This window comes from Gymnoscopelus braueri (assembly GCF_963280865.1).
Source record: "Gymnoscopelus braueri genome assembly, chromosome: 11".
Classification (NCBI taxonomy): domain Eukaryota; kingdom Metazoa; phylum Chordata; class Actinopteri; order Myctophiformes; family Myctophidae; genus Gymnoscopelus; species Gymnoscopelus braueri.
Genome location: NC_137613.1, coordinates 13,632,139 through 13,657,138, shown reverse-complemented (window position 1 = coordinate 13,657,138; position 25,000 = coordinate 13,632,139). Strand labels below are relative to the sequence as shown.

Genomic DNA, 25,000 nt, shown 5'->3' with positions numbered 1-25,000 from the left:
TTTTTTTTTTTACAATAATAATAATCAGGCATGCAAACACCCCCGAGGTGAAAAGGGTGACAACATGCTGTTTTTTTTTTAGGGTCAGGTGTCGCACTATTGCCCTATTTGGATTCAAAACGGCTATTGTAGCTGAAAAGCTACAAGTTTGCATGTCTGAATAATGCAAAAACAGAATTATTTGTTTGCATTTGCTTTTTTTTCTCCCCCATACATTTTTCATAATAAAAAAGTGCGTATCGTATCGTATTGAAATCGTATCGAAGTTGTGAGCCAAATATCGTATCGTATCGTTTGGTGAAATTAGTGTATCGGCACACCCCTAGTTATCAGATTCTAATAACAGCCCGAATACCCAACGTCAGCACTGGCCTCAGTGGCGTGCCTCGTTAATCATTAAACTCCCAACCCACACCACCCAGGCTCGACTCCCGCTTAAGACACTGCTTTTTCCAACAACCGCGGACTACTTTTTCTTTCACAGATTAAAGTATAGTTTTGGACCGCGACGGAGGGGGCGCAGTCTCAAGCGAACTTGAGCCACGAGAGGCGCCACCGAGCGAGCGCTAAGTGCCGTGCCGAACGTTGCCAAGTTCGCTTGAGCCAACTCAGCCCGGTCCGAGTTATGTACCGATAGGCACAGAATCGTAAATTATCGCCCGACTAGGGGCGAAGGGGGGGGCGTGGCCCGGTAGGAAAACAGGGCTTGCATCCAAAACTGTCACTATTCAGGATTCAAATTCAAAAATAGCAAAAGCAGCAGATCTACAAGCTCGAAACGCGTCGCTTCGCGCCGCGTTTCGAGCTTGTAGATCTGCTGCTTTTGACGCTTTTGTGTGACGCTGTAGTATGATCAAGTAGGGCGTTAATTCATGAAAAAAATACAAAAAGTTAGAATATGGAGATGAGAGGTTTCTGCCCGACAGCAACGATTTTAATCAAGTGTCAGGAGGAAAGTTCAAAACCCTCACTTTTCAGGGAAATGGGGAGTGGAAAAGAACCTGCGTTCCAATGGCTCCAATGTAGTTATTATTTCATCTTGCTAATACTTTTCATTGGTTAAATATTTGTAAAAACCCGTCATACCTTTAAGCACTTTCACTTTCAAATTGTTCAAAAAATAGTGCAAGCAGCAGCTCTACAAGCTCACAGCTTGTAGATCGGCTATTTCCATTATTTTTGTTGTGTTTGTGTGTCACTCTTGTATGATGAAGTAGTAAGGCATAAATGTTATTGAAAAAACAAAACAAAAAAAACATACGTTTAAATATGGAGATACAATGTTTTTCTGCCCGACGGCAACGATATGCATTTCACTTAATAATTCACATTATGTCTATTGTGTAAGAATGAATTAAGGCTGAAGACGTGTTTGTAATCCTACTGTAAATTAATGAATAAACATGGACTGAAGAACAATATTGCTACTGTTTTTTTCACCTGGTGGTATTGGGAGAGAATTATCAGGTTGGGATGCTATTTATTTTATTTTATTTTATTTGACCTTTATTTATACAGGTGAAATCCGTACAAAATATTTTTTTTCGAGGAAGCCCTGTCCATTTAAAAAAATGCATTTGTGACATTACAGTTAATGGTTCATCATGGTAATAATTTCACCCTTGGAATGTCCATGGCCATTTTAACGTGGTCCTGAGAAATTCAGAAAATAGGCCAATTATTATTATTATTATTGTCCTTTTTAATTTTTCTAGAATATCTCTGCAATTTCATTATGTCAATAAATGAGATTAATTAGGTCTACAGACATTCTTTCAACCTTCAAGTCTTTTTAAACAGGCAGGTCTACCGAGCTGATAAGAGGTAAGACGTATTTAGCACCCTCTGCTGGGCAAAATACTGTACTGTATGTGGACCCTGACGTCTCTAACGTAGCCTATACGTAGAGTGCGCTGTTGCCATGGTGAAGGAATGTAAACATGTCTGCAGAGTTCAGCCACCGCCGCTACTATCCTGATCATTCAACAACCTACGACCCGACGTAAGATGAAGGAAATGTCTGCTATGAACAGAAAGCTGATCCAGAACCTCGCTGAAAGGCTGTCCAAACAAGTCAAACACTGTGAGTATTGAATTGATTGACTGAACTGAATACTTTATTAACAGTTTGTAAAAAAGGTCCTGTGGTACAGATTTATACAAAAGGGTGCTAAAAGGATAACCCCCCCCCCCCAAAAGCCCAGGGCTTAAATTCCATTGAGGTCCTGTGTATTATTTGACCTTTGTGTTTTTTTAAAGTATTCAATATAAGCACTTGGTGGTGATTAGTTAAGCTTTTACATCAGCAACATTACCATTGTTCCTTTTTTTTGGCTTAAATTAAAACCACCTATTATATAGTCCCCACTCCCCAGTGCTTTCCAACTTGGGGATACAAAAGTATCCACATTTCTTACTTAAGTAAAAGTATCAATACTGCAAGTAAACGTCCGGAATTCAAAATGTACTTGAGTAAAAAGTACAAAGGTGTAGAAAGTAGAAAGTACTAATTATGCACAAGTTATCAAATGTATAAAAAAGCAGATCTACAAGCTCACAAGGCTTATTACAGTACTTGAGTAAATGTACTAGTAACTTTCCACCACTGCCTATTATAGTCCTCAGCCCTTTCCAACTTGGGAAATACATACCTTTTCTTTTTCCTTATTTAGTTAGCGATTTATTTAGTTAAGATGAGCGTTAAATGCATAGAGTTATGGGTTAAATGGATCTATGCTGATATTAATCATTCATTGATGTTATAGAGGCTGTTTGTAGCTCTTTAGTAAGCACTAAACAGTAGGCTATTTCAGGTCAGGACACCAATTTTATCCAACCAGGAGAGAGAACACATACTGTAGGCCTACGGCTACAGGATACATGATGAAGTGAGGACACAAAGAAATGAGCAGACACATTAAATTGAAAGTGGAACACTATGAAATTGAAGCTGATAAATGGGTACTTTTTCTTCTGATTTGTCTTGGCAACTTGGCAACCCATCTGAACGTGTATTTTTTGTTTATTAACAAAAAAGCTGGAGAGTAGGGTATAGACCACTGTTATTGAACACACACTCTTGTAGCAATCAGAATAAAGAGCTTTAGTTTTTAACAAAAAACATATTTTTTTTATAAAAAGAAAATAATTCCTTTAAGTAGCTTAGCTATTGTATATAGCTGCTATATTTGTAATGTACAAGTTTAACCACTTTAACCTGTCTAGACTGATGCTAGGTTCTTGTTTTACTCGTGATGCTATTTACTGAAGCAATACACTGTCCCTCTGCATTTGATGTACGTATGCGTTTACCCTTGCTTAATGCAAGTCGCTCTGGTTAAGAGCATCTGCTAAATGCCTAAATTGTAAATTGTCTGATCTTCTTGTGTGGATGCAGTCAATAAAACGGAGGCAGAGGGTCTGATCAGGCTGTTCAATGGCCTGGTGGGAGATCAGAGTGTGTCGGGGAGGACGGTCCACGGTCTGGACAGAGGAAAGTTCAGGAACATCCTGCACAACACCTTCCAAATGACCGACGACATGATCATGGATAGAGGTACAACAGTACGCCTTGTCTGTCTGTTGTCCAGTTTTAAATCTTGACATTTGATTTTTGAATGTTGTCGCCATTGGGCAGAAAACCTTGTATGTCCGAAACTGTATGGACATGTTACTTTTCAAGAAATCGGAAAAAGAACATTTGTTTCCAGTGGATCCAATGTAGTTATGTCACACATTTTTGTTTATCGTTGCTGTCGGGCAGAAACCTCTTATCTCTACAGTATATTCTAACTTTTCTTACGTTTCTTCGTAAATTAACGCCCTATTGATCATACTACAGTGTCACACAAAAGTAGCAGATCTGCAAGCTCGAAACGCGGCGCGAAGCAACACATTTCGAGCTTGTAGATCTGATACTTTTGCTATTTTTTTATTTGAATCCTGAGTTCAGTTTTGGACATACAGTATGAGGTTTTCACATGACAGAAGTTATACTTTTCATTGGTTAAATATGTATAAAACCCAGAGACACATTACTGTAACAACTTTCAACCTTGCATCTCTATTTTGGGCATGTCATTATAGGCAAAACGTTTCAAAGATGTGACATGTGAGCTTGTAGATCTGTTATTTCAGATACTTTTGCGGTACACAAACAGGGCATTAAGTAAAACAATTGATAAAAAGATGAAGTATGGAGATACAAGGTTTCTGCCCGACAGTGAAGGTGTGATCGTTAAGTGCTGCAAAAAGACAACTCAGAACTGTTATGAACACAATTCTTTATCATTATTATGCCTCCCAGTCTTCCATGCATTTGACAAGAACAATGACGGCTTTGTGAGCGCCAGGGAGTGGATTGAAGGATTGTCCATCTTTCTTCGTGGGACCTTGGATGAAAGAATTAAATGTAATGGACCAATATTACTTATCAATGCTCTCTCTCACACACACAAACGTTTTGGGACAGCAATTTTAAGACTGCCATTTTTTAAATGTCTTGCCATTTTTAAACCTAACCCTAAAGTCGGAAATCGCTGATCTACAAGCTCACAAAATGGCGAGCTGCAACGCGTTGTGAGCTTGTAGCTCAGCTATTTTCAGTGTGCGATACTGCCATGCAACTATTTATACATCAGGCATTACTCCAACTCTAACCCCTAAACCTAACCTCTAAAAGCGTAATCCTCACCCTAACCTTTTCCTAACTCAAAATAAAATCAACCTTTTATCCTCGCAATGTCTATTTCTCAAATCCTACTATATTTGTATATACTGCATGACCCTCACAAGTATAGTAATACAAGCAAAGAGACACACACACACACTATTGTCTAATAACAGTGGTATTTGCATGTGTCAGATTGCTTCGAGGTGTATGACTTGAATGGCGACGGCTACATCTCCAGGGAGGAGATGTTCCACATGCTGAAGAACAGCCTGATCAGACAGCCCACGGAGGAGGACCCTGACGAAGGAATCAAAGACCTGGTGGAGATCACACTCAAGAAGATGGTGAGGAGGACTAGGGGAGAACCAATTAAAACACATTACTGTCATGTAAACATTTTCATGTTAGGCGTTTGGCTGATGCTGTCGAGAGTGACGAACATGAATGAACAGGTCGAGGGTTCAGTTCCTAGCCAGTTTGACAGAACACATAGTGAGTCTATAATCTTTCCGGTAGGGGACTGTTATAGTAACAGATCACCACTCACTAGGGCTATCACGACTAGATTTTTACTGAATTTACTAATTTGAACCAGTGGTACGTAGTCGACTAGTCGATGTTTACCTATTTGAAAAAAATAGTAATGGAATTGTTTTAATGCCATTACTATTATTATCCTCCTGCCTATTATTTATTTCTAACGCTAACCCAATAATAGGCTATTATTGGGCAATAACTCCCTTTTGAGGATCCTTGGAGATGCTGCTGTGCCAGAAGCACTTCCCTTAAAGGAGAATTCCGGACATTTAAAGTGTTATCTTTGATGTCTCGTTACTCACCTACCGACGTAAAAAGTGGCGTTCTTTTTTTCCAGTGATTCCCCTGTCGTCATTTTTTAAACCCCCTCCGTTGTCATAATGGGAGCGCGTGGGTCAGGGAAATTCGTCTATTATAACCGATGCAAAGTTATTTTTTTCTCTACTACTACTCATTGTAGAGTCTCATGATAGTCAAACATGCGCTGAAACTTCCTGCGAGGCTACCGTTAATGGCGAACGATTTAACACTGGATGCTTGTTTCTTTCCAGAACCTGGCAACTCGGTGTGCCAGGTTCTGGAAACAAGCATCCAGTGTTAAATCGTTCAGGACTATCATGAGACTCTACAATGAGTAGTAGAGAAAAAAATAACTTTGCATCGGTTATAATAGACGAATTTCCCTGACCCACGCGCTCCCATTATGACAACGGAGGGTTTTTTTTTTACGTCGGTAGGTGAGTAACGAGACATCAAAGATAACACTTTAAATGTCCGGAATTCTCCTTTAAAACTGCATAAAAATAAAGGCAGGGGGATAATAATAATAGTCAAATCAACTACTCGACTAGTACCAACAAGGTCGACTAGTGGTTATACTAGTCGACTAGTTGGTGAAAGCCCTACCACTCACCTGCATATCGTCTCTGTCGAGTGGAAACTTCATGTGTCCAATGTCCAAAACTGTTACTTTTCAGGATTCAAATAAAAAAAAAAGCTGACGTTTCTTTAACTTTTCTGTATTCGTGTTCACAGGATCACGACCACGACAGCAGGCTGTCTTATGCAGACTTTGACAAGGCAGTGAGAGAGGAGAATCTACTGCTGGAAGCATTTGGAAACTGCCTCCCCGATGCCAAGGTAATGATACAGTAAATCTTGAAAGTTGAAAAACGGAATAACTGAATTATTTTATTCAACAATACCATGAAATAGTTCTCACACTGTTTTTCTCCCCCTTCTATTCCAGAATATACTTGAATTTGAGCAGCTCGCATTTCAAACTTGAAGACAATCATGTATTTTCATCTACAGTATATTTAAAGCCAGCATTTGAGCAGCTCGCATTTCAATCTTGAAGACAATCGTGTATTTTCATCTACAGTATATTTAATAGAAACACACCTCTGAAGCCACACTCCCATTTGTAAATAAAATATTTTGACTAAAAGAACAGTTGCAAATGTTGATTGTTATTTTTTCAACCAAAGATCTCTGCGAAACGTCCAGCATTGAGTCCTCCTGAATGAGCCTCATCAATCAAATCCGACGACGGGGTTTAATCTTTTTCGGCGCCGGCTTGATGTCAGGAACTGACGCCACCTAAAAACAATGAGAGAAGTTGTCTTGTCATCCTCAATCAAGTTCACACCAAGCATGATGACTAATAATGATTACTATACATTTGTCAAAATCGTTGTCACTGAAGTGGATGGCAGAGTTCATACCACAACTATAACAAGCTGACAAAGCAGATTGTAGCTTGTAGATGGCTATTTTCGGTACGTGACAGTAAAAATCCGGTATACTAGTAATAATTTACATCAGAATGTCAGGCACAAAAAGGCAGTGGTGGAAAAAGTACTATTTTTTCTTTTTACTTAAGTAAAAGTATCAATACTGCAATGTAGAAATACTCTGTTACAAGCAAAAGTCCAGAATAAAAAATTTACTTGAGTAAAAGTACAAAAGTATTGGTATCAAAGTATACTTAAAGTGCACAAGTAAAAGTACTCATTATGCAAGTTTTCAAATGTATAAAATGTATGAGGATCTTTTGAAAATAGCCGATCTACAAGCTCACAATGCACTACAAGCTCATCGCCATGCGACGCATTGTGAGCTTTTAGATTGGATATTTTCAAATGGCCGAAATATAGGGCTGAAGTTGGTACAGTATGTTTTGTAAAAAATAACTAGTAACTAAAGTTTTCAAATAATTGTAGTGGAGTAAACAATATTTGCCTTTGAGATGTAGTGGAGTAGAAGTAAAAGTACTGAAAATTGGAAATACTCCTGTAAAGTAAAAATACCTCAAAATTGAACTGAAGTACAGAACTTGTGTACATGTACTTCTTAGTTACTTAACTCATTGAGTGCCATTAACGTGTTTCACGTGTTTTACCGCTATGGTGCAACATGCCATTAACGTGTTTCACGTGTTTTTGAAAACGATAGAAAAAAACTCAAAAAAACAACAACCAAGATATCATTACCTGAAGATTTGCAGCTCCATCCACTCCTTGTTTAACTTATAACTGAAAAAGGCTGTATCTCGCTTCCTAAGCACTTTTTTTTTACTTAAAAAAAATTATAATCAAAATCGTACTGGCCAGAAATAGCCAGAAATAATTTGGGCACTCAATGAGTTAACACCACTGCAAAAAGGCTACCTGTTGCAAGGTGCTCCGGATGCGGTCGACAGTGGTGTTCAGCGATGCGTCCTCCATGTCCATTCTCGGGGGTTCGGGTAGCTTCGGCCCGATCAGCGGCCCCCTGCTGTCCCCCGTAACGTCACACGACGGCGACGACGACAAGTGGTTCTTGGCTTCTTCTTCCGTTTTACGCTTCCTGTTCTCCAAGTGTGTCGTCCTCGGTACGAATCTGATCGACGGGGCTTTCTCTGGGGTCGGCCTGCTTTTGCTGCGGCCTCCGTCTCCCTTATTAAACGGCGTATGATGCCCCGTGCTGGGGCTCTGCGTCGGCTGCTGTTTTTGATCAACGACGACGGCGTTATGTAATGTCCCCATATTGTCCTCTGTGGGTAAAGTCCTGTGTGGGTTTGTCTGTGGAGGCAGGTGGTATGTTGTGTTGTTATGTCTGTAATGGTGCTCTTCTTGAGGGGGGAGAGGCAACAGAGGGAAGCCTCCACAACGGCTGGACGACTTCGAACTCTCTCCTGCAGCGTTGCGGACGGAGCTACGATCTACGTAACGGCTGGAGCTGGAACTCTGTCTTGTACCGTTGTCGTCGGAGCTCGGGTGGTGTGCTGCTGACGTTGTCCTCTGTGGTGTTGTGGTCTTGTCCGACGCCGTGGCCTCCTTGTCCCCATCTGTACACTCGTTTTTTTCCCTTGCTTTGTAAACAAAATGACAAAACCACAGTGTCAGTGTCTCATGAATAGCAAGCATACATTTAGCAAATCGTTGCTGTCGGGCAGAAACCTCCTATCTCCATATTAAAAATGTTGTGTTTTTTACATAAATTAAAGCCCTACTTGATCATTACTACAGCGTCACACAAAAGTAGCAGATCTACAAGCTCGGAGCTTGTCGATCTACTACTTTTAAAATTGAATCCTGAAAAGTAGCGGTTTTTTACATAAGAGGTTTCCACCCCACAGACGAAATGTTTTTAAATGTATTTATTTTTACTCATGACCCCTATGGATGTTTTAAACCCTATATACTTAGTCCACTGCTATACTTGGGCTCCATCCTTTTTTACCTCTACACCGAAACCCCTTGACGAAAAGGAGCCGATCTACACAAGCTTGTAGATCGGCTATTTTCGCAGAATGTTCGCCTATTATGACCATGCCCAGAATAGGGACGCTATATGGTTCAAGTCGTTCAGTTACCTATCATTTGAGTAGTCCTGTTCACATAGCGCCTTCGGTCTTGCAGCTTCAGGCGGGTGTCCTCCACGGTCTCGTGCTCAGGAACGTAGCACACATGTAGCACTCCGCCGTAGAAACTGGTCTCGTCCATGCGCCGTTTGGCTGCTCTGAAACAGAGGACCACAACACTCACTTTACTTCTTCCAAGTAGAATAAACAACAGGTGCAAATCACCTGTTGTTTAGTTGACAGTGCCCTGTATGTCCGAAACTGTATGGACAGTGCAAATCTGATTCTTTCCAAAATGGCAGGTCTCTCTTAATTAATTAAGCTGATATGGCAGTCTTTATTCTTTATTTCTTCTTTATTCTCCATGTGATAAATATCAGGACCATGACTTGCATTATTAATTTATTTTAATTATTTTATTATGTGTATTTCTCTTTGTATTGTTTTTGATAGTGTGCAAAAAAAAGTGAAAAAGGGCATTCATTGTTGCAGGTACATACTTTCATGTACTGTATACTGTTGTATGTTTTTTGACTACTGTCATGTAATTTGCTCAAATAAAAAAACATTTGAAACTATTTATCAGTATCAAGGTTTTAAAAGGAACAAATACCAAAAACATTTTATTTTTACATTACGTTTTTAATGTTACATTATCATAAACAAATGTGTGTTTTGCCAATTATTTGGAGGCCCAATTGCAATATCCTGGAATCGCTGGGTATATAATATATATATATATATATTTATTTATATGGATTACCTAGCGCTGGTGAGTTTCTGGAACTTGACGAGGTAAACCTCGGTGAACTCCTCGGCAGGGTACTCGTCCAGCGGCCGGTACTCTTCCACCACGCCGTACAGAGCACACAGCTGCACCAGTTCTGTCATCACGCCGATGGCCGGGACCCCCTGGACCATCACGTAGCGGGACTCCAAGTTGATGGTGTACACCTTGGGTGTGGGCAGAGACATCGTATGAAATAAGACGGTGTACATACATCCTTACATGATCATTACAAAGGCTTTTTAATAGGCATGTAACGATTTATCGTATCGAAATCGATTCAAACTGGTGACAATTTAAATGGATTTAATAAAAAATGTATCGCGATGCAAACAGCAAAAAAAGAAGAAAATACAGGATCTTTGTAAGAGAATTGATTAAAATAAAAATGCAGTCATTTGCTACTGTATTGAAAAGAGGATAAGAGAAAACACAGTAGGCTATTGTAAAAAAATAACAAAAAAAACATGAAAGAGAAGAAAATACTGGATTTGTGTAAGAGGAAAAAAAAATTTGTTCGGAGTCAATTTAACTCAGAGAGTGTGCAAATGGAACCAAATGGACCCATACGGGTCCATTTGGTTCCATTTGCACGCTCTCAGAGTTACAGGCCCGTAAGGGTCCATTTGGACCCCTGGTGGTCCCCGAACCCGACGTTGAAAACAGTGAAATAAGATGTATTTAATCATGAGAGTCTACAAATGGAGTGATCTATGGCTCTGTATCTGGAACACATGAAATGTATGTAATATCACAGCCATTCTAGGGCTATAGGTTCCATTTGTACCCTCTCAAGAGTTCCACACCTCTATTCCATTTGGACCCCTGGTGGTCCCTGGACCCATGCAGCATCGAGAACCAGACGTTTTAAAGAATGTTATTGCCTCAAAGCCATCTTTAGCAGGTAAAACAACAGCATTCAACAGACATTGCATAATGAAGTAGCATTGACATGCAGAAAGGATCCCCTTAAAGACAATTCCACTGCAATTTAACTTGTGCATTATTCATTTTAAAAAGGCACTATTATATAATGCTCACTTATTTGTAAAATAGTGGTTTACTATAATGCAGACATAAGCATGCATGTATGTATGCCATAACAGTGTTGCTGGGCTGTCACAATTACAAATTGAAGTTGAGGATTATAGTCACTAATCAGCGAATAATTGCGATTTACGATTTCATTGTGTTTGGCATTGAACAAACATATGAAGCCTTTTAGGCTTCCTAATCAAAAATTGCACAGGACAGATATGACAAATAACTGAAACATACATAGAAATTGACATATTTAATAATTTTAAAAGCAGATCTACTAGCTTGTAGATCTGCTTTTCTAATATTTGAAAATGTGTGAACATTTTTCAACATGGAAACGATTATGCAAAAAAATATTGCGATTATCTCAAATAATTGCGATTTGTGACAGACCTACTACAGCAGGGGTTTTCAACCAGTGGTCCAGGGACCAGCAGTGGTCCTTGAGGGGGTTCCAGGGGGTCCCCAGCCAAATTAATAGTTAGCAACCAAATTGACCCTTATATGTCTGTAACTCTGAGAGTGTACAAATGGAACCAAAATTTGGTTCCATTTGTACACTCTCAGAGTTAAATGAACACTCGCCTCGTAGTGCGTTGGGGACATTTTTTGGCAAAGATGAAGCTATTTTTGGCAAAGAGTGTGTAGAGGTAAAAAAAAAATAGGTAAAAAGGCAGAATGAACAGAATAATGAACAGAATGATGGTGTTACAGTGTAGATTGGGACCCCCAAGAAATCTAAATGGTTGAGTCCCTGGCATATCTTTTCCAATGGGGGTCCCTGGGCTAATATTTGTCAATTTGGGGGTCCAAAAAGGTTGAAAACCACTGTACTATAACACACATTATTAATTTTCCATTGTCACCTACACGTTCTCACCTTAACGGCTCTATCCTTCCTCCCCTCTCGGTACTTGGGTCTTGAAATGCAGACTTTATGTTGTTCGTGGTGTTTATAAACCTCAGGAGTGTCCCAGCAACTAGACTTGTTGACGGGCGCCGCCATGTTTGTTTGTGTAAGAGAGAAAAAAGGAAAAACAAACCTTAAGTTCCACCTCACATTTCAGAGTAAGAGTCGTCTTACATACACTGGCCGATGATTACGTTGCATTGTTCGGCGGGGAAAATCTCTTATTCTGAAGGACTAGTCTTTAGATCGTCTGCTTTGGCCTTGACCGCTGAACACATCGATCGATCATGGTGTGCTCTGTGCTGACTGTGTGATCATGTCAGCTAGCTTGGAAGGAACAACAATGACAAACATGTGTTAATAATAATGTTTGTTAATCAGGGGATCCAGCCCGTCACGGTGGTCTTTAATAACACTAAAGACTGCTTCATTCACCTGCCACCAAAACTGGTAGCACATCTTTCCCTGAACGAGGTATGTAATATAATATAATAATAATAGGCACCTTTTGTGTGTTAGCTTTAAGTTTATTGACACCAGTGTGGTGGTAAAACTACTCAAATGTTTTACTTAAGTGGAAAAGTATCAATACTGCAATGTAGAAATACTCTGTTACAAGTAAAAGTCCAGGAATTCAACATTGACTCCAGTAAAAGTGCAAAAGTATTGGCATCAATATGTACTTAAAGTACCAAAAGTGCAAAAGTATTCATTGTCCAGAATGTCTCATTTCACAAGTTTTTCAAATGTATAAAATCTTTTGTTTTTCAAAGTTTTATATCAGGACTGAAATGGTTAATGTTATGTATGTTTTCTAATAATCAAGATCTACAAAGTAACTCACTAAAGTAAAAGGTTGGGTACAATATTTGACTGAGATGTACGTACTGAAAATTGGAAATACTCCAGTTAAGTAAAGGGGGGTCCCCAGCAAAAGTAGTTATAGCGTCACAATATTTTTTTTTTTTAATACTTTGGCTATTCAAAAATAGCAGATCTACAAGCTCGCAGCGAGTCACTTCGTGCCACGCTGCGAGCTTGTAGATCTGCTATTTTTGAAAATCGAGATTTTCTTTTTAATATACAGTATACATATTTTAAGCGAACATTATAACAAAATATTTTGCTTCTGGGGGTCCCTGGCACAAAATAATTTTGAGACTGGGGTCCGCAGCCAAATACATAATATATCAGTTTGGGGGCCCTTCCTTGACATGACAAAGTTTGGGAACCCTTGAGCTAAAGCAGGGGTCTTCAACGTTTTCAGGCCAAGGACCCCCTAGCTGAGAGAGAGATGAAGCAGGGACCCCCTACTCTATATTGTATAAAATTGTGTTTCAGATTAACGTTTTTTTTTTACTTAGTCTGCTATTTTTTCCCTCTACACCTATACGTCTTTGCCAAAAATAGCCGATCTACAAGCTCTCAACGCCTCGCAGGGCGAGGCGTTGTAGATCTTGTAGAGCTTGTAGATCTGCTATTTTCGGCTAATGTTCCCCTCAGAAAAGGAATTCTAGGGTTCAAGTGGTTAATGTAAAAAAACTAAATCCTATCACACAAAGATTTGGCGGACCCCCTATAGTAGCTCTGAGGACCCCCTAGGGGTCCCGGACCCCGTGTTGAAGACCCCTGATCTAAAGTGTGTGCATCATGTTATGGTCTCCAGAAGCATGCTGTGGAGTTGTCCTGGGACCATGGCTCTCCTGTCTTCCTCGGTTGGACTCGAAGTGGAAACTCCTCCTCCTCCTCCAGCGGGGAGGACCACAAGGTGGCGCTGTGTCGCCACCTGGGACAGAAGCTGGGTCTGAAAGATGGAGAGCAGGTGGGTGGTCACTAAGTATTTAAATTAATTTAATTCAGTGGTTCTCACTCAACCTTCCCACACCTAGTTAACCCATTCAATACGGGAACGCATCTACAAATGTCTTCTATATCCTGACAGGTTTCTGAAAAACGTGTGTTTCTATATCAGTGGTTCTCAAACTTTTTCATGTCAAGGACCCCCAAAATGTATTTGGCCGCAGACCCCCATATCAAAATGTTTTGTTCCAGGCACCCCCAGAAGCAAAGATTTGAGTTACAAATGTTCGCTTTAAAAAATATAAATTTAAATTTTCATGATTTTTCCAAAAATAGCAGATCTACAAGCTCATAGCTATGAGCTTGTAGATCTGCTATTTTTGAATAGCCAAAGTATAAAATAATGGTTATAGCTAAAATCTAAAATGACACAGATGCGTTCCGGGATTTAATCATGGGTTAAAAAGTTCCTGCTCTGAAAATTCATGTTTGTTTATTATTGTATTGCTTATATGATCGCTGAATACCAAATAACAGATTTTACACGGTACACTGTTCAAAAATGTGATTAGATTACTTCTCAGGAGGAAGATTTTATGGTTTATTGTTATGTCTGAGTCATGCTGATATGCCTATATATGGGCATATCAGGTTTGTTTATGGTTATATCTGAGTTATACTGACGTGGTCGTGGTCCTGCCTATACAGTATATGGGCATATCAGGTTTGTTTATGGTTATGTCTGAGTCATACTGATGTGGCCGTTGTCCGCCGGCCGGCCAGCTGTAGCCAATTTTAATATAGAAATATAGAAATCTCAAATAGGGCTAATGGTGGTTAATGCATGAAGCACAGCTATGACCATGTACAGTACGTACAGGCAGGTTACACTTCGCGTAGGACACAATATTCTAGGGTGCAGTACGTACCGTACCCGTTGAGAAACACAGATTTCATGTAATCATTTGACCAGGAGGAGACGGTTGTCTGTATTGAATTTGGTGATAATGATGATGATTTCCTCCAGGGCTTCCTGAGGCCATGTCATCAAGTCTCATCGGTGCATCAAGTGTTCGTGGAGCCTGTGTCTTCTGATGACTGGGAGATCCTGGTAAGCAGCAGAGTTTTCATTGATCGATTGAATACTTAGTCAGAAATGTAAACAGCACGTGGTACAGTCAGACAAAAAAGGATAAAGGCTAAAGGGATAACACAAAACAAGTCCTGGGGACTTGTTGTTTCCATTGTGGTAATATGTATTGAATGAATCAACATAGCATAAGCAATTAATAATGCATGTCATCAACAAATACAGAAACACTATATGTACAAAGGAGAAAAAGGAAAAACGGCAGCAGTGAATGACACCCCCTTTCTATGGGAATTTACATTTATCTCCCCTTGTGGCCCTTCTGATGTTTTTTCAGGCCAATTTTTAAATAAACCAGTGTTACACATCCTTTTAATGGATGGTGTCAGGACATTCCACATTTTGGTGGCAGATCAGTAGAATGAGAACTATCCCCATGTTTGTTCTAAAATTGGGTCATGTAATAGTCATGTAATAACAGTTTAACATCCGTATTACTGGGCTATTCATTTATAAAGTGGTACCTAACCAGTTTAGAAATCAATTGACCTGCCTCTAGGAATCATTAATATTACTAGTGTCATACGTCACACGGGTACCAAATATTGTGTACTTGCGACTTAACAAAAATACAATAATTTGAGGAGGCGTAGCTTTTTCCACACATGGGTTCCTAAAAGCTTACTTTCCTTTCAAGAATGCAGAGTATATATGTCACAGGGAGATTGGAGAACCAGGGAGATTGAAGACAGAGCGCTCGTTTTTAGGCACGGGGCTTCGGGGCGAGGCGGGGCTTTGATGCGACGCGGACCTGTCTTTTGTTGTTCCCGCCCATGTAGCAACCAGGAAGCTACGCTAGGGGAACGCTGAACACGCGCCGACTCAGCAGAGCTTGAGGCCGAGGAGGCGCGCCCTCGCGCTGACCGGCCGATGCTCTGATGAGTCGAATCAGCGCCGTCCGAGTTGTGAACCGATAGGGACAGAATAGTTCTTTTCATGGATTAGTGTGTGTGTGTGTGTGTGTGTGTGTGTGTGTGTGTGTGTGTGTGTGTGTGTGTGTGTGTGTGTGTGTGTGTGTGTGTGTGTGTGTGTGTGTGTGTGTGTGTGTGTGTGTGTGTGTGTGTGTGTGTGTGTGTGTGTGTGTGTGTGTGTGTGTGAGGGAGAAACTAAAACAAAAGCCAGAACACAATAAAAGTATCTTAACAGTCCTGCCTTCAATAAACCAAATTGAAAGCATGAGCATGTTTGAGTTTGAGCATGCGTGTGTGCGCGGACGCGTGCATGCGTTCACATGTGTGTGCATGCGTGTGCGCGTGCGCACAAACGCTCACACACACACACACACACACACACACACACACACACACACACACACACACACACACACACACACACACACACACACACACACACCCTCCCTCTAGTCTGGCTTGCATTGCCCTCTAGCGTTGATTTTACAGAATTGCCTGAAAACAAGCGCTCCTTCTTCAATCTCCCTGGTTCTTCAATCTCCCTGTAACATATATACACCCCACATTGACGTGGTTAAAAATAAAAAAATCACACAATGTATGATAATAAGGAAAGTTTTAAGTAAGAAGTAGATTTGCTTTTAACATAATTTATTTAGATTATTTTTTGTGCAATTTTAGTTTACAAAGCCTTGAAAGCCAAACAGAAATGTAATTTCTATTCATAATGTTCAAAGACAGAAAGACACACACAATTAAATGTTTTTTTTTATTAAATTTGGAAAAGTTTGAAAGTGTAAAATATTATAATATAGTAAATTGCAACACTATGCACCTCCAGGAGCTCCACAGTGCAGCTCTGGAGCAGCAGCTGTTGGATCAGATCAGAGTGGTGTTCCAGGACGCTGTGTTCCCCGTATGGGTGGACCAGCGCACAGTCATCTACATCAGGATAGGTCAGTATTGCTGTATGGGTGGACCCAACGTACATTCACTGAAAGTGTGTTTATTTTTTTCATTTCACCATGTCTTTAAAGGGCAAGACCACTTTGGTAGAGGTTTGGGTTGTGTATTTACCTTGCCATGATGTCACTCTAAAGGTGGACAAGAAATCTAAAATAATTGCTCCATTGATTAGAAATTGATCATTCAAAATATCCTCCTCATTGATGTACGGTAAAACAGCTCTCAAAGTCAAAAACGTAACGTAACGTACACAAAGGAACGCAAACAAAGATGATTCAGACAATATAGAACATCATCAAACCCAGTACTGTTTTTTTTTATATAAAACTGATAAAATTGTCAACTTCCTGTTGATTTTGCCATTTTTATTAAGAAGAAAACCAAAAAACAAACAGGACTGGGTTTGGTGATGTTGTCTGAATCAACTTTGTTTGCATTCGTTTACGTTGCTAAAAGAGTGACATTGACTAGCCTGGGACCAGACGAATCTGCAAGTGCAAAAAAAAATTGCACTCTGCGATTTGGGTCTGGCACCGCTCCATAGAGAATACATTTCCTGCTCCAGAAGACGTGTGTGACCAATCAGGGCCCAGTATTCGAATATGGGAGACTGTAATTGGTAGTTGGTTGTAGGTCTAACCAATTGCGTCAACGGCCATTGTTTTGATCCCGCCCCTTGGGAAAAAAAACGTCCTTATGGAAGCACCAGACTCATATCCACGCAGTGATATAGTCTGGCTACGCCAGGCTAGACATTGACAGCTGTTTCACCGTACAATGTAAGTCAATGAGGAGGATATTTTGAATTATCAATTTCTAATCAATTAGATTTCTTGTCCACCTTTGTGGAGTTACATCATGGCAAGGTAACTACACAACCCAAACCTGTACCAAAGTGGTCTTGCCCTTTAAGCATGGGCTTGTGTTAGTTTAGCTTCAGTTTTTCCAGCTTTAATGGCCAGGCCTATAGCACATTATAGGAACGATATTCACGCATGGCACGTAAATGCACAATTTTCTCTTTTCCTAACACCCCCTTGTAGCATCCCTCTCGCCATCCGTACCCTACGGCCGCCTGGAGCAGTTCACAGAGCTCATGGTCTCTCCAAAGATCCGCGCGGGAGGGGGAAGTGGCCCTCCTCCTCTCCCAGCCGCTCAGGGGGGCCAGCAGCCTCCTCCTCCTCCTCCTCCTCCTCCTCCTCCTCACGTACGCCGGTCTAACCTCGACTTCCCCTCCTCCCTGCCGCCGCCGACGTCATTCCAAACCAGCGATCATCATCAGGGACACAGTTCTAACTCTTCCATTAGTGCCTCGTCCTCTACCCCTCCTAACCACCAGTGGGCAGTGGGCGGCATAGCTGACCTACAGAGCCTGATGCGTTACATGCTAACGGGCAGCTACCCCGTCAGGGACCTTCCTCCCCCCGTCCCCTCCATCCCGGCCCTCGTCAGTGACTCCATGTACAGGGTGTGCCGCGCCCCTCCCGGCTACGTCTGCACCATAAGCCCCCACGGCGGCGGCGCGGCGGCGGCCGGGGTGGTTCATCTGTTCCCCTGGTGGCGGGGCACGGAGGACGGGACGCCCGGAGGAGGAGGCCGCCGCTCCTCCGCGGTGACCTACGGCCTGCTCTCCAGGGTCCTCTCTCCCAAAGAAGGGAGGGAGAGGGTTAAGCGGATCACGGAGAAAAAGAAGGTTGTTGGGAGTGCCTCCTCCAAGGATCCCGCAGGTGCAGGTAGGGTGGGAGAGGAGGAGGAGAAGGAGGAGGATGAGGAGGAGACCGTGGTGGTCCGGGTGGTGTGTCACCACATGGAGCAGCTAGGAGGAGGCCTGCAGAGATACCCTGACATGGGGGAGATCCACTGTGGAAGAGTGTGGGTGAGTGTGGCAAACCGCAGGAGTAGTAGGGCTGTCCAGACTGACATTTTACTTGATGATTAATTGTCACTCAAATAATTACGATTAACCATTTAATTGTGTTTCTGTTGTTGAACATTATTGGAACATTATGAATACAAATAAACATTTCTGTTTGGCTTTTAGCCTTCATAAACAAAAGTTTCACATGGCAGATATGACATATAACACATATTTAATTACTTTATACTTAAAAATAAACATTAATAGTGGAAATAGCCGATCTACAAGCTCTGCTATTTCCACTATTTCTTTGATGTTTTGGAAAATATATGAACATCTTTTTTTTTTTTCTAAATTTTTATCCCGCGATTTTTGTAACCCATTTTTTTCACCCGGTGCCAATTTCCTAAGTGATCCTGGGCACTACACCAGCCCTACACCAGTATTACACCTGTCACCCCACAGTAGGGAGGCCAGGGCCGAGCTCATGCTTCCTTCAGGCATGAGAGCCAACTGACCTTCTTGTCACCTGACAGGGGGGAGTTTCCCTGGTTGGACGTAGCGCGTGGAAGGAACACGTTATTCCAACCAGTTCCCTTCCCCTCCATCAGGCGCCCCGGCTGTCATGGGGGAGGCGGTATAGTGACCAGGATTACTACATGTTTTTGTGAGGGTATTAACTACCCTAGGAGACACGGGGAGAACATGCAAACTCCACACAGAGTAGGCCCTTTCGCCAACCCCACCTATATGAACATTTTTAACATAAATTATTATGAGGATTATTCAAAAAAAAATTGTGAGTAGGGGTGGGACGATATATCGATATATCGCGATACTTTCTCCCGCGATAAATAATCGATATGCTGCCGAAAAATATCGATATTATTATTATTTTTTTTGTTTTTTTGTTTGTTTGTGATACGTTGTTTTTCCTACTCTGTATTTGTGTAATGATGATTTTGAACTGTTTGGTGCTATTTTATGTGTTTATGAATTGAATACAAGGACTATCGTGATATATCGTTGGTGAATTTTCATGCAATATATCGTGATATCGATATTTTCAGATATCGTGATATATCGTTGGTGAAATTTCTTGCAATATATATCGAATATCGTGATATCGCAATATATCGAACATCGTCGAATATCGTGATATATATTGTTATCGTGGGCCTAATATCGTGATATATATCGTATCGTGAGGTACCCATATCGTCCCACCCCTAATTGTGAGTATGTAATAATTGTGACAGGCCTATGCAGGTGACGGAAGGCATACTTGCATGTGAACTATGAATATGCTGACTTTAACCACTTAAGCCCTATATAATTTGTTATGTGATAAATAGTGAAAATAGCCGATTTACAAGGACACAACGTGTCGTGGTGTGGCGTGGCGTGTTGAGAGCTTGTAGATCTGCTATTTTTTGCTATTTTTGAAAGTCATTTTTGGAAAGTCATCGCCTACAATAATAATAACATGACCAAAATAGCGTCCGGCATATTAAAAGTGGGGTAACGTGGCTCTTTCCCAGTAGTTCAATCTTACAAGAAACATGTATTTTTTAGATGCCGGAGCACTTGACGACACAACTGAACATCAGCTCCCACTCCACGGTGAGGATCAAGCCCGTTGAGACCACCTGTAAAGTGGCCTTGAGTATTCGCCTACAGCCCTTAAAGCCAGCGGTGAGTTCCAGATCCTCTCATGACAAACATGGATTAAAGTTCTCAGTCGCCACGACTGATTTCAGTCATTTGGATTCCTTAGAAGCCAGCAGCATGTCTTCTATGGATGTTGCGCAGCAAAAATAGCCGATCTGCAAGCTCTCAAGCTTGTAGATAGGCTATTTTCGGTTATCATTAAGATTGGAGCATTTGAAGTAGTCAAACTAGCCGTATGTTGAGAAGCATCTTCCATCAAATCTTAATAATAGTGTCTGATATGTCATATTAAAGCAAATGTTAAAGCCTCAATCTGTGATTTATTCACCGGGTTGACAGCAAGGAGCAATATTACTAAAACATCATAATTTTACATATTATTTAGGAAATAGCGCTAGTGTGTGGCACGTTAGGTCATACAAAAAAATTCTGTCGTGAGTGTGCAGTTCCAATGATGGCTCACTCAGTCATTTCATCTACTTGGTGTGTATAGTGTAAAATTGTTTGCCAAGCTTGGCAGCAGCAGATAAAAGCTCATTGCCATCGGATGCTTTGAGAGCTTTTGTCACCATGTCTTGTTGTTGTAGTCACAGCCAGACGAGAGTGACGAGGACATCCAGACCGCCTTCTTGGATTGGCTGCACACACAGAGCCACCAACCGCTGGCCTGTCTGACCACACGCTGCAGCGTCATCCCTCTACACGGAAATGAAGGTGAGTGGAAACCGGTTTGAAGGATAATTCATCATACTGATAAGTTACTACTCCTGGAGTTTGGAAAATCAACAACCATGACATTTACTGTACATACCACATAGTGGTACATACAGTAAATAGTGAACAGGTGCGCCGCTGGCCTAGTGGTTAGGGCGCATACCACATATTGGCTCTAATGCAGCCTGACAGCAAGTCGCAGGTTTGACGTCCTGAGCCCGACGTCCTTTTCTGCGTGTTTCTCTCTCTCGGTTTCCTGTCACTCTCTACTTTGTACTATCAATAAAGGCAGAAAAGCCCCACAAATATATCTTTAAAAAATTCTTGTGACTATTTTTTAGCTAAGCTGGAGCTTGCGTTGACTGTGCTTAAGCCAGAGCCAGAGAGCGATCCACCCGACCAGCTGTTTCTGCTCGCTCCTACTGTCCTACGCAAGGCAGCCATACAGGTACTGTTCATACTGTTTCTGTTAGCTCCTACTGTCCTACGCAAGGCAGCCATACAGGTACTGTTCATACTGTTTCTATTAGCTCCTACTGTCCTACGCAAGGCAGCCATACAGGTACTGTTCATGCTGTCAGATTAGTCACATTTATAATCTTTGTCACCGTTTCTTCAGCATTCACATTACTGTACTTCAGTGTTGATTTTGTTGACTAAAACTATGACGAAAAATGTTCGTCGACTTCCTTTTTTCATTGACGAAAACTAAATAAAAACTAAATACTTAATATATTGACTGAAAATAGCAGATCTACAAGCTCACAACGCGCCGCGCTGCGAGCTTGTACAGTAGATCGGCTATTTTCAGCAGGCAATCAAGGCCCGCCAAAATACATTTTAGTTGACTAAAACAACTGTAGATTTAGTCGACTAAAATCTTATGATATTTTGTTGACTAAAACTAGACAAAAATTAAAACATTTCAGATGACTAAAATATAACTAAAACTAAATGGAATTTTATTCAAAAGACTGTGACTGAAACTAAATCTAAATTTGCTGTCAACACTGCTGTACGTACAGTTTAGTCCAGGGGTTCTCAAAACCTTTTTTTTATACCAGGAGGATCCCAGTTTATGGGGGTACATTTTTCAGTTTCAAAGTTAGAATACAATAAAATGATCCGCACACCGTCTACTGTACACTGTGCACGATAAGGACAACTTTATTTAGGCGACGTTTCGGTCAATAGACCATCTTCAGGCATCTCAAAGACATCAGATGCCTGAAGAAGGTCTAGCTTGCCTAAATAAAGTTGTCCTTATTGTGCTTAGTGTGTAGACGGTGTGCGGGTCATTTTATTGTATTCTATACGTCTGATCCCTGCCTACGCACCCGTCTCTGAGCTGATCAGGTGTACATTACACCTTGCTTTTTTCAAAGTTGAAATAAAGCTTAAATAAAGTATACCGTAGTGTTAATTTTGACAGCAAATTCTGATTTAGTCTTTTGAATAACACACCATTTAGTCCTGTTTTAGTCATCTGAAATGGTTTAGTCTCAGTCGACTAAATATCAAAATCTTTGTATTTTAGTCTTTTAGTCAACAAAATAAACACTGGTATACCGGTACATTGAATATTTATTAGAAAATACATTCACTATGTTGTGATTCATGCTTTGTGTCTCATCAACATAGTTTAAAAGCTACATACAAGTGTTTCTGCCAGAACCTTAATTTAAATAAAAGAGTGTATTCAAATCAATAAAAACAGACTTGATAGGAAGGATACATTTTGTCTTTTTTCAATTGTCAATGTGTGACCCCACCGCCACCTTCCCTCAAACCCACTTGGGGTCCCGACCCATAGTTTGAGAACCTCTGGATAGACATTTTGACGGCAATGGGTGAAAGTGAATTTTGTTTAAGTCTGTTCTGAAATAACACAGTTGTGTTATTGGTCACATCCAGGTAGACAGGCAGCCGGTCAACACACCACCAGCAGTGAAATCCCCGGGCGACGCATTCCATTCAGATCTTCCCTGTCTGAGTGCTCTCGGGTACGTCTGGTGCTATTTATTGCTTTTACAGTACGAGCTCTGTGGCTTTGTTTCAGACAGCAGGCCAGACCCATTTATTTGTGAAATACATGATATGGAAGTGTAAATCAGTGTCAGGTGTACAGTCTGAGACTTTGGAAATTTAATTTGGACTTTAATTGCATTTAAAACCACCTAGGAATGTGGTTCAAATCTGATTTGTAAAAATGAGTTCCCATGTGGTATACTTATATATATGTGGTATAATATATCTATATATTTATTTCTGTAAACACATTCAACCCTACCCCACAAAAAACCTTGCATAGGGGCATCTGCTAAATTGTAAATTGTCTCTGACCCCAGTGGGATGAAGGACCTGATCACCACTGGGTTTGAGTTCATCTACTACAGCCTCCAGGCCGGTCCGCTCTCCCGAGAGCTGGTGTCCACGGGACGGGGTCTCCGGGGCGGGGCGCTGCTCGTCACCGGAGCCAAGGTAACCTTTAAACCCCCCCCCTCCCCCCATCCCGAGAGATTGACAAGAGATTGTCCTTTAGCTGGCATGGTTAGCACTGGGCTAACATACTGTACACATGGTGTTATGTTGGTTGTCTTCTTCTACAGGGGAGTGGGAAGAGCTCTCTGGCTAAAGCCTTGTGCAGGAGGGCTGGGGAAGACCTGGACGCACATGTGGAGGTGGTGGACTGCAAAAAGCTCAAAGGTAGGAGGATACACACACACACGCACACGCACGCGCACACGCTCGCTATGGCTGTCACAATTACAACATTTAAGTTGATGATTAATTGTCGCACAAATAATTGCGAACATTGTTTTTCATTTTTCATGTCAATCAAACAGTATTTATTTTCCAGGGAAAAGGGCGGAGACGGTGAGGCAGACTCTGGAGGAGGTTTTTGAGCAGGCGGTGTGGAGGCAGCCCTCGGTGGTCCTACTGGACGACCTGGATCACGTGACGGGGGCGCCCACCTCGCCGGAGCACGAGCACGGCCCCGAGGCGCTCCTACGGAAACACATCGCACAGAGTAAAACATCACTTTTATACATTGTACAAGCGTAATAAAATGTTGATGTCCTCACAAATGTATTACGGTAATACAAACGTGTGTGTGTGTGTGTGTGTGTGTGTGTGTGTGTGTGTGTGTGTGTGTGTGTGTGTGTGCGCGCCTGCCTGCCTCCAGGTCTCATGGACATAGTGGATGAGTTGGTGCAGCGCTCCAGCCTGGTGTGTCTGCTCCTCTCCAGCCACAGTGAACACTCTCTGCACCGCTCCCTGACCCAGGTGCAGGGCTCCCACTTCATCCAGGGCTTCCTCCACATACAACCCCCTGACCAGGTACACAGTATATATGTTACAGGGAAATTGGCATTCCAGGGAAATTGAAAAAGGAGCGCTTGTTTTTACCACCCACCCAGGCAATTCTGTATAACCAACACTAGAGGGCAATGAATGCAAGGCACACGCATGCACATGCGTGTGTGCGTGTGCATGTGTGCGCACGCGTGTGTGCATGCGCACACATGCACACGCACACACGCACACAAACGTGTGTGTCGTCGTGGACACTGGATAGTAACCATAGACTGTAACCCATGAAAAGATCTATTCTCCCCCTATCGGTTCACAACTCGGACGGCGCTGATTCGACTAGCAGACCTTCGGCCGGTCGGCGCGGGCACTCGCGCCGCGCGCCTCCTCGGCCTCAAGCTCTGCTGAGTCGGCGCGCCTCCGTCATGGACAATAACTATTATCACGTGTGCGTGTGAACGCGTGTTCAGCGTTCCCCTAGCGTAGCTTCCTGGTTGCTATGTGGGGGGGAACAACAAAAGCCAGGTCGGCCTCGCATCAAAGCCCCGCCTCGCGCCTCCTCCTCCTCGCGCCGCCTCTTATCAAATCCCTGCTTCGCGTCTCCTCCCCCTCCTCCTCGCACCGCCTCGTATCAAAGCCCCGCCTCGCGCCTCCTCCTCCTCGCGCCGCCTCGTATCAAAGCCCCGCCTCGCGCCTCCTCCTCCTCGCGCCGCCTCGTATCAAAGCCCCGCCTCGCGCCTCCTCCTCCTCCTTGCAAGCCTTGCGTAAAAAACCCTGTCTCTAAAAGCCCCTTCTCGCGCCTAAGCCCCGCGCCTAAAAGC

The 25,000-nt window shown here is 42.0% G+C and overlaps 5 protein-coding genes across 5 annotated transcripts in view; 4 read left to right on the top strand and 1 right to left on the bottom strand.

Moving 5' to 3' along the window:
• Positions 1-1,419, top strand: part of LOC308096057 (synaptotagmin-like protein 1) — a 40,657-nt gene extending 39,238 nt beyond the window's left edge. The window contains exon 15 of the mRNA XM_080443337.1: positions 1-1,419. This exon is cut by the window's left edge and continues 778 nt beyond it. The gene's annotated coding sequence lies outside the window, so the exon portion shown is untranslated.
• A 588-nt stretch (positions 1,420-2,007) lies between these two features.
• Positions 2,008-6,529, top strand: clxn (calaxin; the record flags this gene model as incomplete). Its single annotated transcript, XM_080443353.1, has 6 exons — positions 2,008-2,083; positions 3,398-3,556; positions 4,307-4,411; positions 4,865-5,016; positions 6,245-6,349; positions 6,459-6,529. 6 exons carry the CDS (start codon positions 2,008-2,010, stop codon positions 6,495-6,497), a joined length of 636 nt encoding a protein of 211 aa, XP_080299479.1. The 3' UTR covers positions 6,498-6,529.
• An 8-nt stretch (positions 6,530-6,537) lies between these two features.
• Positions 6,538-11,891, bottom strand: rbm48 (RNA binding motif protein 48). The gene is made up of 5 exons (XM_080443346.1): positions 11,765-11,891; positions 9,820-10,010; positions 9,069-9,214; positions 7,882-8,564; positions 6,538-6,811 (listed from the first exon to the last, which is right to left on the bottom strand). The coding sequence occupies exons 1-5, from the start codon at positions 11,888-11,890 to the stop codon at positions 6,749-6,751; spliced, it is 1,209 nt and encodes a 402-aa protein (XP_080299472.1). The 5' UTR covers position 11,891; the 3' UTR covers positions 6,538-6,748.
• A 203-nt stretch (positions 11,892-12,094) lies between these two features.
• LOC308096048 (peroxisomal ATPase PEX1-like) overlaps positions 12,095-25,000 on the top strand; it is a 643,221-nt gene continuing 630,315 nt past the window's right edge. The window contains exon 1 of the mRNA XM_080443314.1: positions 12,095-12,268. Within this exon, the coding sequence (XP_080299440.1) occupies positions 12,161-12,268 (108 nt within the window). The 5' untranslated portion in view covers positions 12,095-12,160. The remainder of the gene's footprint in view (positions 12,269-25,000) is intronic.
• Positions 12,673-25,000, top strand: part of LOC308094823 (peroxisomal ATPase PEX1-like) — a gene marked incomplete at its 5' end in the record, with an annotated part of 24,380 nt that continues 12,052 nt past the window's right edge. The window contains 13 exons of the mRNA XM_080441650.1: positions 12,673-12,678; positions 13,461-13,616; positions 14,622-14,705; positions 16,497-16,611; positions 17,665-18,497; positions 20,055-20,174; positions 20,738-20,864; positions 21,206-21,369; positions 22,779-22,867; positions 23,213-23,345; positions 23,474-23,570; positions 23,725-23,895; positions 24,052-24,206. Of these exons, the coding sequence (XP_080297776.1) occupies positions 12,673-12,678; positions 13,461-13,616; positions 14,622-14,705; positions 16,497-16,611; positions 17,665-18,497; positions 20,055-20,174; positions 20,738-20,864; positions 21,206-21,369; positions 22,779-22,867; positions 23,213-23,345; positions 23,474-23,570; positions 23,725-23,895; positions 24,052-24,206 (2,250 nt within the window). The remainder of the gene's footprint in view (positions 12,679-13,460; positions 13,617-14,621; positions 14,706-16,496; positions 16,612-17,664; positions 18,498-20,054; positions 20,175-20,737; positions 20,865-21,205; positions 21,370-22,778; positions 22,868-23,212; positions 23,346-23,473; positions 23,571-23,724; positions 23,896-24,051; positions 24,207-25,000) is intronic.

Excerpts from the sequence above, each read along its gene's own strand:
- rbm48 (XM_080443346.1), bottom strand. The coding sequence starts at position 11,890 with ATGGCGGCGCCCGTCAACAAGTCTAGTTGCTGGGACACTCCTGAGGTT. Across the intron at positions 9,215-9,819 it reads CAGAAACTCACCAGCGCTAG|AGCAGCCAAACGGCGCATGG; the intron begins GTAATCCATATA and ends CCTCTGTTTCAG. Across the intron at positions 6,812-7,881 it reads TCCGGAGCACCTTGCAACAG|GTGGCGTCAGTTCCTGACAT; the intron begins GTAGCCTTTTTG and ends CATTGTTTTTAG.